The sequence below is a fragment of the Mya arenaria genome, chromosome 3, assembly GCF_026914265.1.
Source record: "Mya arenaria isolate MELC-2E11 chromosome 3, ASM2691426v1".
NCBI classification, from domain to species: domain Eukaryota; kingdom Metazoa; phylum Mollusca; class Bivalvia; order Myida; family Myidae; genus Mya; species Mya arenaria.
The window spans coordinates 1,654,220-1,670,182 of NC_069124.1; the positions used below are offsets into that span (position 1 = coordinate 1,654,220).

The 15,963-nt window shown below is 34.7% G+C and overlaps 1 protein-coding gene across 2 annotated transcripts in view; it reads right to left on the minus strand.

The window, feature by feature from the left end:
* The window catches only part of LOC128227976 (OTU domain-containing protein 4-like), a 55,280-nt gene that overhangs the window by 9,826 nt on the left and 29,491 nt on the right, over positions 1-15,963 (minus strand). For both annotated transcript variants that reach the window (XM_052938973.1, XM_052938972.1), the window contains exons 9-11: positions 15,213-15,324; positions 12,377-12,435; positions 7,036-7,124 (exon numbers count right to left, since the gene is read on the minus strand). In XM_052938973.1, coding sequence (XP_052794933.1) covers positions 7,036-7,124; positions 12,377-12,435; positions 15,213-15,324 — 260 coding nt within the window. The remainder of the gene's footprint in view (positions 1-7,035; positions 7,125-12,376; positions 12,436-15,212; positions 15,325-15,963) is intronic.

The following is a 15,963-nucleotide window of genomic DNA, read 5'->3' on the forward strand; positions in this document are numbered from 1 at the left end:
AGAATTCCTATGTTGAATAATATAGGACAAAAATGTGCATTATATGTGAAATTAAAAGTATCTTCCATGGCTGTGAGTATAAGATAGGTTTATTCAGACCCGAGCGTAGGGTGTTTAGCGGAAACGAGGTTTACCGAGTTTCTGCAAAACACCCAGCGCGAGGGTCGGGATGAACCTATCTCACACGAACGGCTATGGTAGATGCTTTTTCTCCCACCTAAGTTAAACAAAATTAAGTAAAAAATTATTTTTTTGCTGGAACGCTTTTGTGCTTAGGGAAAATAATTGCGTAATGGATATGCGATAATTCATGGTTGTCATGGATATGCACACAGTGATTCAGAGTATGTTCATAGTCAAATCGGTCTTTAAATAGTTCTAAGGAGAGTGCATGAAAACTGTTTTATGGTGACATTTGAAGTGAGAAAAAATTAATTTGCGTTTAAATAATGCCACAATTCAAGGTTTCCATGATGCTATACAGACGACAGTCTTCAACAAGGGAGGTAATAACAATGTGGCGACCATTAAAAAGGAGTTCCATACGGGTGTTTTATCTTCGCCGTGGGCAAGATAAGAATTTCTAGCATGGTTAAATTATTGGATCTACTTATCTGATGTGGGAGAAAGAGTTATTTTAATTAATTTATTTAGTAGGTTGGATAGTTGTGAATGCATGTCTAAAGTTTTTATGCAATACATAATGTATTTGTTGAGATATTGACTTAAATGTGGTTACATGTGCAAAACCTTGACCAGAATTCCTTAGCTGAATAATAAAGGGCTATTATGTGCATTCTATGCAAAATAGAGTTATCTTACTTTGTTATTCAAGTAGGTTGGATGGTTGAGTACCATTTTGTAAATCTCAATGCAATCTTTCTGTAAGGACACAACAGTCAAATAGTAAAGGGCAATAATTTGCAGTATATCCCAGATAGAGTTATCTTACTTGATTAATCAAGTAATTTGAAAAGTTGGGAACATATGTCTTTAGTTTCAATGCAATAGATATAGACTAAACTATGGTTACATGCTAAACCTTAACCAGAATTTTAAAGTTGAATTATAAAGGACCATAATTTATGCAAAATAGAGTTATTTCAGTTGGTAGGATGGTTACGTACCATTGTATGAATTCTCAATAATATACATCAAGTAGTTGCTGTGATATTAACCTATGTGTGCTCACATGCAAAACATAAACCAGAATGTTCAATGCCAATAATTTGCATTAAATTCAAAATACAGTCCAAACTCGCTATGTCGACGTCGGATATCTCGACTTTCCGGTTGTTTCAACTTTTTTTTCATTCTATATAAAATAAATCTGCTTGTGTTGACTTTTCTATCTCGATATTTTCGCTATGTCGACCTCCTATTTCAGTCCCTGTGGTCGAATTTCACACCTTTTCCTTATGTCAAACTGTGGATCGAGTTGTAGGTGTGAAAATATTCAGGACGGTTTGCGGCATGTCGCTGAATAATCGCGTGTCAAAATAACAAATTGTCATAATAAGCCACATTAAAGTCGGATTTTTATTTGACGATGCAATTTTGCAAACCAGAAAATAGAATCACAAAAATTAAATCGCAAATTTTTCATAATTCCATTCGAAAATTAATGTTTTATGGCTTAAACCGTTACTAACAGTTTAAGAGAAATGCATAAAACATCATTTTTTGAACTTAAATATAAAATTTGCGATTTAATTTTTGTCAGCAGTCTTATATAGCTGGTTCCCATGAAATTTCGCAAAAATTGGCTCGTTCCAAGACAAACAAGACGACAATGCGGCAACGCCACATTAAAGCCGGATTTTTATTTGACGATGCAATTTTGCAAACCTGAAAATACAATCACTGACTGTGGTGTTTATTTTTTTTATGACATCAGGAAAATATTTGACCTAGTGACCTAGTTTTTGATCTGAGGTGACCCATATTCACAAATGTTTAAGACAACAAGTAGACAAATATTTTGTGCAAGTTTCATAAAGATTTGACAAAATTTATGAATTTTTATGACTGTGGAATTCTTTCTCCTACGTCATTTACTCTGTAATAAGCTGAAAAAAAATGCAATTCTTGTACACTGCACTCACTGTATGAAGTTTTATTAAATTCCATCCAATAGTTTTCAAGTTATGCTCCGGACAAGAAAAAGGTAACAAAGGGCAATAACTCTGTAATTGGCTGAAAAAGAATTGAGGTTCCTGTACATAACACTTCCTCCCTTTATGATCTATCACTGTATGAGGTTTTATTAAATTCCATCCAATAGTTTTCAAGTTATGCTCCGGACAAGAAAAAAGAAACAAAGGGCAGTAACTTTGTAATAAGCTGAAATAGAATTGCGGTTCCTGTACACTGCACTCCCTCTCATTATGATCTATCACTGTATGAAGTTTTATTAAATTCCATCTAAAAGTTTTCAAGTTATGCTCCAGACAAGAAAAAAGTAACAAAGGGCAGTAATTCTGTAATAAGCTGAAATAGAGTGATGTTTCTTGTGCACTTCACTTCCTCTCATTATGATCTATCACTGTATGAAGTTTTATTAAATTCCATCTAATAGTTTTCAAGTTATGCTCCTGACAAGAAAAAGTAACAAAGGGCACTAACGATGTAATAAGCTGAAATAGAATTGCGGTTCCTGTACACTGCACTCCCTCTCATTATGATCTATCACTGTATGAAGTTTTATTAAATCCCACCCAATAGTTTTTAAGTTATGCTCCGGACAAGAAAAAGTAACAAAGGGCAGTAACTCTGTAATAAGCTGAAATAGAGTTATGGTTCTTGTGCACTTCACTTTCTCTCATTGTGCTTTACAATGGTATGAAGTTTTATTCCATCAAGTAGTTTGCAAGTTAATATCTGGAAAAAAAATTGACAGCAAAAAAAATCAAATAAAGGGCAATAACTCAGTAATTAGTTTAGGTAGAGTTATGGTTCTTAATCACTGCACTTCCTCTCACTGTGCTTTACCATTGTATGAAGTTCCAATGAATTCCATCCAGTACTTTTCAAGTTATACTCCGGACAAAAAAGTAACAAGGGGCAATAACTCAGTAAAAAGCAAGAATAAAGTTATGGTTATTGTACACTGCGCTTCCTCTCTCTGTGCTTTACCATTGTATGAAGTTCCAATGTATTATATCCAGTACTTTTCAAGTTATACTCCGGACAAAAAAAGTAACAAAGGGCAATAACTCAGTAATAAGCAAGAATAGAGTTATGGTTATTGTACACTGCACTTCCTCTCATTATGCTCTACCATTGTATGAAGTTTGATTACCATTGGATAAAAACTCTTGATTTTATAACATAAAATGAAAACTTGTACCGCAAAATTGTTAACGCCCGAGCCTGGGCATGTAGCAAACAAGCAGGCATTACGGCCTTTTTTAAACCAGTTTAAGCTTTATTTTGATGTTTTTAAATCCTGTATTTTATTCTATGTATAATAGTGTTTGAATATATTTCTAGAAGAATGTGCTATATTGCTGTGTATTATATCACAAATCACAAATATGTAACAAGACTGTTCAATCGCAGAAGTCGGACATCGGACATAAATCAAACTCAAACATGTTGGGCTTTGGTGATATTTTTTGTAATTCGGATGTGTCGAATGTTTGTTATCTCAACTTTATAACAAAGTCGACATAATGAGTTTCGACTGTAGTGTAATCTAATTCCATGAATTAAGTAGGTTTGATAGTTAGGAACACAAATCTAAAGTTTCAATACATGGTGTCAGACAGACAGACATAATGACAGACAGACAGACCAAAAAAGACAGGGTGATTACTATAGGGCACCCGAAAATATATGCGGAGCCCTAATGAAAGCATATGCTGTGATTTTTTTTTGAATTTTATAATTCATATCAAAACAGTTCATGAGGACTGAAGGCATTGGTGTACCAAAAGTATTTACAATTTTGCTTAAAACCATTCAACAGGAGCCCCGCAGCAAATGTCAGCACTGGTAGAAGAAAATCTTGAATAATATATTGTTCTGGCAATATAGGTGAGAACATATGGCTTCCAGTATCAAATATTTGGCCAACACCATGTTCTAATTTATCTTTTCCCTCAAATAAAATCAGGGCCATTATTCATAAAACATCTTTGGTCATATCCTCACTTAGCAGGGTGCGACACTTTTTTACTTGGTGACCCGCAGGATCAAATACATAGTACATTTGGTGAACTGTAAAAAACAATGAGGGTGCCCTCCAAATATACAATCACCAGATCTGACACTCCCGGCACCCAATTCCACATCAAGAGAATATGTGACCAAGTTCAACATTATTTTTGGTTGTGTTTAAACCAGGTCTCCTGACCTTGTCTTTATTTTATTGATTTTACTTTTTGTTTTCATTGAACTTAAATTAAAACAATGTTATTTCTTTTAGGTCACTAGCAAAATTGAACAGTTACAGCTTGCTTACTCCACAATTATCATATAATTGTCCACAGATGTATCAATAAAAGCTGCTTCAGTGTGATAATGGAGCCTGGATATCGGGTTCAAGTCAATACAGTTACAAAGGGAAGCAAGCGCAATATAGACAATCAATGACGAATGCCGTTATTCTAGCTACAATGCAAGTCTTAATAGTTTTGGAATTCAAGTTTAAAGAAATTCATTTTTTATATTGACCTGGTGCATTCCCTAGCTGTTTGATTTTGGTGATCCTGTCAAAAAACCTGGTGTCTACTCTGGGTCACCATTTGTATTTCGCTCTGCTTAAGTCAAAATCCATACTTTTAGTTAAAAAGTACTCATTATAAATGTCTATTTTACACAATGAAAAGATTACTGAATATGGTTTTAAATTTACTGGCTCTGGCCTCAATTTCTTTATAAATCTTAAGTTTAACAATTTTAAGTTTCTAATTTCAATTAGCCAAATTACCCCCCAACTTAAACTTAGATTATTTATTTTTATTCATCACAATTGTCATGCAGATAATCTCCTTTAAAAGTCACAGAGCTCTACAAAAAGAGAATATCATAAAAACACACTCAACACACCTAGGCACAGGGTACATAATGTAGAAAAACAACTCTCCATATCAGTGAGTTTTTTTTTTTTTCAAAATAATTTAACTGCCTGCATCTTTTCACTTGGGAAAATAAGCGCTTTAGGTCCCAAAATTGGGAAAATTATAACATGGTTATTTTGCTTATGAACAGTTTAATGTTCTGCTTTTACTGATGTTAATATATATTATTTGTGTTAAAACAGTAAATAAAGACTATTTCTAAAACATGGAAGACACAAATGACATTAATATTAAGCTTGTCTGTCTTTTTGTTTTATCTTATTATAACACTTACGATTAATATGAATACTGAGAAATGAATTTTTGAACTAAAAAAATAAATCATGACAACACGTTTAAAATGGTTGTTAATTGTGAATCTGTGTACATGAAGATAAGTCTTGCACTCAAAATCTAATTAAGTCATTATTTAGAACTACAAAACATTGAGATACTTAACACACACTCAAATAATTATTTTCTTCGAAGCTGTGGAAATGCTGTTGTTTTATAATCCATTATAATCACTACAGCATTTATTGTCACGTGCAACATGTATTTTACATTACGAAAAACTGAAAGTAAACTGAAAATTAAAACCGGAAGGTGACCAACAACAGTGTATCCTGCTTAATATTCCCGACAAGAGACTTTAAACAAATATCAGTTATTTTGCGGTTACTGGGACCGGATTTTTACCCCACACAAAGACAGATATTCTCTGAGAGTTTGCTTGCAGAATTGAATGGAGTTTCATAAAAATACGAAATTAACTTTGCAGGTTATAAAGAAATTTAGGAAAAAGGGGAAAAATATTTTGTTTTTTTAAAAAATGGCGGCTTTTTGACAAGGGGAAAGAGCCGATATTCAGCTCTTAATTCACTGTATATGCTTATCAAATATGTCTTTGCCTGAGCCAAATCAGACCACTGTGCACAAGAGAGTATAACAAAGATCCTGCACTTAGCCTAATCCCATTATAAGTAAAGAATTAATGCACCGGGGTTACAAATTTTATAGGATGTTTGGTGTTATGCGGTTTAAAATAGTGCGGATTAAAAGACCACTTAATTTAAATATGTTCATAAGATTGCAATGTTAATGCGAATTTGAAAGCAAGCTGAAGAATCTTAAATCTTGGTGAGGAACCAAGGGAAACAGATATATAATAGGTAATTATGCAAAATGGAAATGTGTTGACTACTTTACCTACTTAAAACAGTCAAAACGCCATCAGCCTATAACAGGTGCCATTTAATTAACTTTACACAAGCAATAAGCTTGAGATGAAAGCAATGTTTATATAGCCTAGTACATATAGGTTTATCAGTGACTGCTATAAAACTAGCTAACTGTATTAAAAAATCATCAATTTACATAACCTATTTGTAGGTAATGACAGACACTTACAGGGGACTAGGAGGGGAGGGGGGGGGGGTGTATTGCCCGGTCCAGACCGATCGAGTTCTTTTAGAAGCCCTGACATAATAAGGTATGTTAAAGGTGAAAGTCTCATAAAGTTGGGCATATATGAAGGACCAAAACCAAGTACAGGAACGTAATAGATAGATAATCATATACACTTTTTACAAAGCTTAATTTTCAATTAAAGCTGATTGACGTGTGATGTTATCAGTTTACTTCAGTGAAGAATCGGTGGCAGATGGTGGATATTAAACATGTACTTCTGAAACTGCATGTTCAGGATGTTGTCTATTGTCACCCGCTGATATAAACTCGAAGTGAAAGAAATTGTTCTCTTGATTCCGATGCAATATTATATTACAAGAACACGCATTCAAGCAATTAAATGATTTATATGCCTGCAAATGTCTTGTTTAAAGATACAAATAGTGAAGAACACAAGCCAAAACAAAAATGTGTGGAAATCTAGCTATTACATGGCTTTATTTGTAAGCCTTTCTCCTGCTTCCAGTTGGACTCATTAGCAACTATACAGAACACCACTTACTTCTCTCCAAGCTCTTGTATATAGACAAGCGCAGAGTCGTCCTTCAGCTCCTGTATGTGGCCATGGTAATGTTCCCCTTCCAGGATCACCTAGGTAACACAACAAGCTTCTTAGCAACCACAAAATCCAGAAATCTCATTGGCTTAAGCCACTGAACAAAATGTTTGAGACAAAACTGAGTTATTTATTTTAATGATTATAAATTACTTCCTTGGTACCTAAACTTCAGACTCATCTAAGATAACTGCACATAATCAATTTTTGAGCTGTTGGGCACTTGCATCCATAGAAGCCTTTTTCCTCTTATTAGTTTTATTAGTAGTCCATTGAGCTATTAAAACTATATTAATCTGCAGTAAAGACCATCACTCTCATTGTACATATCCTTGACTTAGTGCAGGGAAATGAAACTTATCCGTATATAATGCACAATGATGGTACAGCTGATGTGTGTTTGTGCAAGCAATAAAAGATGCAGACAGTTATTCAAAAATTAAATATTCAATGTGCGTGGGACAGAAATTGACTTATATATACTTGACGGTAAATATTATGCCCATTGAAAAGGAACCTATATGGAAAAAAAGCTTTTCAAAAATATGGTAATTTTATGTGAGAAAATAATCACTATGGAAATCTGAAGTTCAATTTCACCAACATTCAAATGGTGAAATGAATAGAAAATGACACAGTGTATCGCTGTCACGTTTATGGTAAGCTACCTAAAGAGATGTATAGGGCGGTATTGTCATTATGACAAAAGTATAAATAATTTGGGTGGGGTTCAATCATTTAGATTATTTTATATGCTGAATATTAAATTAACATTGGCAAAGTAAATATTTCTATTCAAGTTACATTTGCCAGTACCTAAAGTTAAGTTTGAAAGTTTATGAGGTTTATTTTTTGGTTCATTATTGTCAAATGTCCACAGTTAACCGAGCATTTGCAAAACATAGATCAAGATCCCAAAGATGCATTAATGCATCAATTCCTTTCAACTGTATTAAAGCCACTAAAAGTGACTGATAAATAAATGCAATGAAATATAAATGGAAAGTTAAATATGGAATCTATCCCGTATTTAATATTAACAAAAATCCAAAAATGTCAACAATATGAAAATATCAGGTCAAACATATGAAAAACAATAGATTAAAAATATACTGCTTATACTGCCTTCACATTAAACTACTCACACATTATACTACCTACACATTATACTGCTCATACATAATACTGCTCATACATTATACTACCTACACATTAAACCGCTCATACATTATACTACCTACACATTAAACCGCTCATACATTATACTGCCTACACATTATACTGCTCATACATTATACTGCCTACACATTATACTGCTCATACATAATACTGCTCATACATTATACTACCTACACATTAAACTGCTCATACATTATACTACCTACACATTATACTGCTCATACATAATACTGCTCATACATTATACTACCTACACATTAAACTGCTCATACATTATACTACCTACACATTAAACCGCTCATACATTATACTGCCTACACATTATACTGCTCATACATTATACTGCCTACACATTATACTGCTCATACATTATAATGCCTTCACATTATACTGCTCATACATTATACTGCCTACACATTAAACTGCTCATACATTATACTGCCTACACATTAAACTGCTCATACATTATACTGCCTACACATTATACTGCCTTCACATTAAACTGCTCATACATTATACTGCCTACACATTAAACTGCTCATACATTATACTGCCTACACATTAAACTGCTCATACATTATACTGCCTACACATTAAACCGCTCATACATTATACTGCCTACACATTATACTGCCTTCACATTAAACTGCTCATACATTATACTGCCTACACATTTAACTGCTCATACATTATACTGCCTACACATTATACTGCCTTCACATTTTACTGCTCATACATTATACTGCCTACACATTTAACTGCTCATACATTATACTGCCTACACATTAAACCGCTCATACATTATACTGCCTACACATTATACTGCCTTCACATTTTACTGCTCATACATTATACTGCCTACACATTTAACTGCTCATACATTATACTGCCTACACATTAAACCTCTCATACATTATACTGCCTACACATTATACTGCCTTCACATTAAACTGCTCATACATTATACTGCCTACACATTATACTGCCTTCACATAATACTGCTCATACATTATACTACCTTCACATTATACTGCTCATACATTATACTACCTACACATTAAACTGCTCATACATTATACTGCCTTCACATAATACTGCTCATACATTATACTGCCTTCACATTAAACTGCTCATACATTATACTGCCTTCACATAATACTGCTCATACATTATACTGCCTTCACATTAAACTGCTCATACATTATACTGCCTTCACATAATACTGCTCATACATTATACTACCTACACATTAAACTGCTCATACATTATACTGCCTACACATTAAACCGCTCATACATTATACTACCTACACATTAAACCGCTCATAGATTATACAGCCTACACATTAAACTGCTCATACATTATACTACCTACACATTAAACCGCTCATACATTATACTGCCTACACATAATACTGCTCATACATTATACTACCTTCACATTATACTGCCTACACATTAAACTGCTCATACATTATACTGCCTACACATTAAACTGCTCATACATTATACTGCCTACACATTATACTGCCTTCACATTAAACTGCTCATACATTATACTGCCTACACATTATACTGCCTACACATTATACTGCCTACACATTAAACTGCTCATACATTATACTGCCTACACATTAAACTGCTCATACATTATACTGCCTTCACATAATACTGCTCATACATTATACTACCTTCACATTATACTGCTCATACATTATACTGCCTACACATTAAACTGCTCATACATTATACTGCCTTCACATTAAACTGCTCATACATTATACTGCCTACACATTATACTGCCTTCACATTATACTGCCTACACATTTACTGCTCATACATTATAATGCCTACACATTAAACTGCTCACACATTATACTGCCTTCATATTAAACTGCTCATACATTATACTGCCTTCATATTAAACTGCCTACACATTTTACTTCCTACAAATTAAACTGCTTATACATTATACTGCCTACATTTTAAACTGCTCATACATTATACTGCCTATGCATTATACTGCCTTCATATTAAACTGCTCATACATTTAACTGCTTATACATTAAACTGCCTTCAAATTAAACTGCTCATACATTAAACTGCTCAAATATTAAACTGCCTTCACATTAAACTGCTCATACATTAAACTGCTCACACATTATAATGCCTTCATATTAAACTGCTCATACATTAAACTGCTCATACATTATACTGCCTTCACATTATACTGCCTACACATTAAACTGTGGACTCATTATACTGCTTATACAATATAACTGCTCACACATTTAACTGCTTAAACATTATAATGCTCATACAAAATACTGCTCATACATTAAACTGCCTACACATTAAACTGCTTATACATTATACTGCCTACACATTATAATGCCTTCACATTAAACTGCTCACACATTATACTGCCTATACATAAAACTGCTCATATATTATACTGCTGACAAAATAAACTGTCTTCACATTTAACTGCTCACAAATTAAACTGCCCAGACATCAAACTGCTCACATATGTTAACTGCTTATACATGATAATGCTCATACATTATACTGCTCATACATTAAACTGCCTACACACTATACTACTTCACTCTATACTGCCTTATTACAGATTAAACTGCTCACACATTAAACTGCTCATACATTATAATGCTCATACATTAAACTGCTCATACATTATACTGTCTACAGATTAAACTCTCTCACATTATACTGCTCACACATTATACTGTTCGTACATTAAAACGCTCACACATTTAACTGCCCTTACATTTAACTGCCCTTACATTAAACTGTTCACACATTTATCTGCTCATACATTATACTGGCTACACATTATACTGCTCATATATTATACTGCCTACATATTATACTGCTCATACATTATACTGCCTACATATTAAACTGCTTATACATTATACTACCTACACATTATACTTTATACTGCTTATACTTTTAAATACATCATACTGCTTGTATTATTACCATATTGCTCATACACTTTATTGCTTATATATTGTACAACTCATACACTGCTCATATATTTACCTGCTCTCTCTTTATACTGCTCATACATTATACTGCTGACAAATTATACTGCTCATATATAATAATGCATATATATATACTCTTATGTCGCACAAACAGTATAATGCACATACATTTATTTAGGGGGCATTCTTGCGAACCAAAAGACATAAATAAATTATACCTCTTTTGATGGTTATTTTAACTTGATGTTTGTTTATCTGTTTATTGTGTGAAATGTGTGTGGACCATAAACTGCAATATAGCCAAAAGTAATCATATTCAGCGGCTAATAACACTCAAAGTGACAATAAGTCATAATGTTTTTATGGCATGTACTTGTAAACATCATTGTGGTGATGTGTTCTAGATTTCAGAGAGATTTATTTTTAACTGTGGGAACAGTTTGATCCAAAAGCTCCTAATTAAGTATAAGTGTCAAAATGAGATTCAAGGGTATATAACCCTTCAGATAAAATGGCCCCGAGTCAAGAAAAATATGCCCGGCACGGCATCAAGGTGGCAATGCGCACGGAGTTAACTAGTGACACCGACAGTTCAGTCTGCAAATTCCAGTGTAGCAAAGTTAAAAAAATTTATTCAAGAGCACACAAGTCTAAGACAAGATGGCAATGTCATGAAAAATATGTTAGACACTCCTAGATATCATGGTTGTTATGTGCATCAAGTATCAGAGGGATACCTGTAGCAAAAGTTCTCTACACAAACTACAATATAGTAAAAGTAAAGATTATATTAAACTGGACAGAGCCCTAAGGACAAAATGGCCGTGGGTCATGAACAATATGTCCGAACTACTACCCATCATGATTGTAATGTGTATCAAGTATCAAACTGATACCTTAAATTGTGAGAAAAGCTTGCTCAAAAACTTTTGCCAACAGACCGACCGGCCAACCAACTGACTGACCCTATGGCAACTACTACTGACCCACTAATTTTTTTATTTTGTGTAGGTATAAATATTTAAATTAAAGTACCTGCACTTAACTCTGAAAATCTCCACCTGTGTTTGGGAGTAAACATCAAAAGTGAAAGTGTACCTGGCACTTGTCTCCTAGGGAAAACCTCTTTCTATACTCAGGAGACTCCTTCTTCAGCTCTGGAAAGTAAAATGAAAAAGTAAAACTTGTAGTTCTGTTTAGTTAATTGTATGTTATCTATCAAACTCACACACCATTTTTCTATAGATACAGTTTCTTTAGAAACATTCACTCTCCATGTTTCTATAGGAACACTTACCTGTTTTTGCCGACACACTCAGCTGTTTCCACAGATACACTCCCCTGTTCCAAGATATCCAGCTCCACATTTCTTAAGTTACACTCACCCTTTTCCATAGATACACATGCCTATTTCCATAGATACACTTACCTGTTTCCATAGATACACACCCTCTTGCATTCCTTAAAGATATTCTAAAGATAAACTCACCTCTCCATTACTCCATCCAGATATCTAGCTCTACCTTTCTATAGGTACATTGTCCCATCAAACGTGCATGTTTCTATAGATCCACTCATTCCTGCTTTCTACAGATACAAACATCCAATATGTTTCTACAGATACATACATCCAACATATTTCTATAGATACTCTCACCCCCGCATGTTCCTATAGATACTCTCACCCTTGCATGATTCTATAGATACACTCGACCCTGCATGATTCTATAGATACACTCGACCCTGCATAATTCTATAGATTCACTCTACCCTGCATATTTCTATAGATACACTCACCCCTCCATGATTTTATAGATACACTTACCCCTGCATGTATTTATAGATACACTCACCCCTGCATGATTCTATAGATACACTAACCCCTGCATGATTCTATAGATACACTCACCCCTGCATGATTTTATAGATACACTCACCCCTGCATGTTTATATAGATACACTCACCCCTACATGATTCTATAGATACACTCACCAATGCATGATTCTATAGATTCACTCACCCCTCCATGATTTTATAGATACACTCACCCCTGCATGATTCTATAGATACACTCACCCCTCCATGATTTTATAGATACACTCACCCCTGCATGTTTCTATAGATACACTCACCCCTGCATGATTCTATAGATACACTCACCAATGCATGTTTCTATAGATTCACTCACCCATGCATGATTCTATAGATACACTCACCCCTGCATGTTCCTGTAGATACATTTATGTACACTCGCCCCTGCATAATTCTTTAGATACACTTCCCCCTGCATGTTCCTAAAGATACATTTATGTACACTCTACCCTGCATAATTCTATAGATACACTCACCCATCCATGATTCTATAGATACACTCACCCTTGCATGTCCCTAAAGTTACACTCACCCCTGCATGTCCCTAAAGATACACTCACTCCTGCAAGTCCCATAGATACACTCACCCCTGCATGATTCTATAGATACACTCACTCCTGCATGATTCTATAGATACACTCACCCATGCATGATTCTATAGATACACTTGCCCATGCATGATCCTATATATACACTCACTCCTGCATGATTCTATAGATACACTCACCCATGCATTATTCTATAGATACACTCACCACTGCATGTTCCTATAGATACACTCACCCCTGCATGATTCTATAGATACACTCACCCATGCATTACTGTGAAATCATTAATGTTCGTGGGGCATTAATGTTCGTGGTTTTCGTGGGTTGGGTGATCCACGAATTCAAGATCCCACAAAATATAAACCCTTTATTCACTTTTTCAATTGCCTTGTTGCGTACATACTCTAGTATATTATTTACAGAGGTCGCAGTATACAGTGTTAAAACCTGTCTCACTGTAAAACTTACGATCATTATTCTGTTAATATATTATAACTGCCTTTAACAAATAATGAACCAAATCAATTAAATGTGTTTTATGCAGCAAATGACAGTTATAAGCACGTGTTTAAACGTGTGCTGTTAATGAAAATCTCCAAGTTTACAAGATGTGCGTGATGAGTATCTGTACTCGATTTTTTTATTTAATGAAATAATTAATCGATTATTAGTACATTGAAGGTTATTAAGCACCGAACGTGACAATATACACACCTTTTCGGTGTTTTCACAGTTTGCAAAATTCGTAATTGGCATTCAATGGCTTCCCCTATCTGTATTTATGATCAGGGTACATCTTCTTTTATTACCTTTATTCCCAATTAAATCGATAAGTGACATGGGTATATGCACTAATTGGCATGTCGTACCACATTAGCGAGTGTCATAAACCGAGTGACGTAGAAGACGGAAATCACGGGCCAGCGCGTGGATATTATGCAGACGATCAAGGACGATCGCATCTTCGATTTTTTTTTTTCAAAAATGAAAATCCACGAATTCAAGTACCCACGAAATTGTTTTTTTTCGGCAAACCACGAAATTTCATGCCCACGAACATCAATGATTTCACAGTATTCTATAGATACACTCACCACTGCATGTTCCTATAGATACACTCACTCCTGCAAGTCCCATAGATACACTCACCCCTGCATGATTCTATAGATACACTCACTCCTGCATGATTCTATAGATACACTCACCCATGCATGATTCTATAGATACACTTACCCATGCATGATCCTATAGATACACTCACTCCTGCATGATTCTATAGATACACTCACCACTGCATTATTCTATAGATACACTCACCACTGCATGTTCCTATAGATACACTCACCCCTGCATGATTCTATAGATACACTCACCGATGCATGATCCTATATATACACTAACCCCTGCATGATTCTATAGATACACTCACCCATGCATGATCCTATATATACACTCACTCCTACATGTTCCTATATATACACTCACCCATGCATGTTTCTATAGATACACTCACCCCTGCATTCCTCCTCCCAGATATCCAGCTCCACGTTTCTAAAGATACACGGGTCCAGCGCCTTTGCTATCCTGTACGGCAGGGGTGGGGTTGGCTTGCGACAGGGGGGGTCCTGAAATACGCAAGGTATTGTTTTTGAAATAATATATAATGGCCAGAGTTGTGCACCTCAGAATACACGTATTCAGTCAGGTATGATGATTTGTTTATCTTCTTTTGAATGTTTTTCTTTGTTTGTTTTGTACAGAATCAAATAATCATTGTGTGTTCACAGCTCTCCAAACTTAAGGACACAAATGATATAATAAATATATTTAAACAAGAGTGCCAACTGTTGCAACTGGTTGTACGTTAGCCAAATCTACAAATACAGTTTTTGCTCATTCAAGGGTGATAACTCTCGAGTGACGCATGCAATATGGAATTTGTCCCAAGACATCATGCCCATATATTTTCAGACCAAATTTGGTGAAGATTGAACATAGGCTTCTTAAGAAATTGATCGGACGTGACCTCTGTAATTGAAGGGTGATAACTCTCAAGGGACTAGAGTGATAGGGTTGATTATCAACCTTGTCGGAGATGTCCAAAATGGTGATAATTGGACAAATGCTGCTAGTTAATGATTGGACAACATACGGGATGCTGCCAAACAGCAGCAGGTGAAACTGTAATAATTTTTCTGGCTCTATGAACTTGGTCAGTGGCACTAAGGCTCATTTATCATACTTATCTTAAACTCATGCAAGTA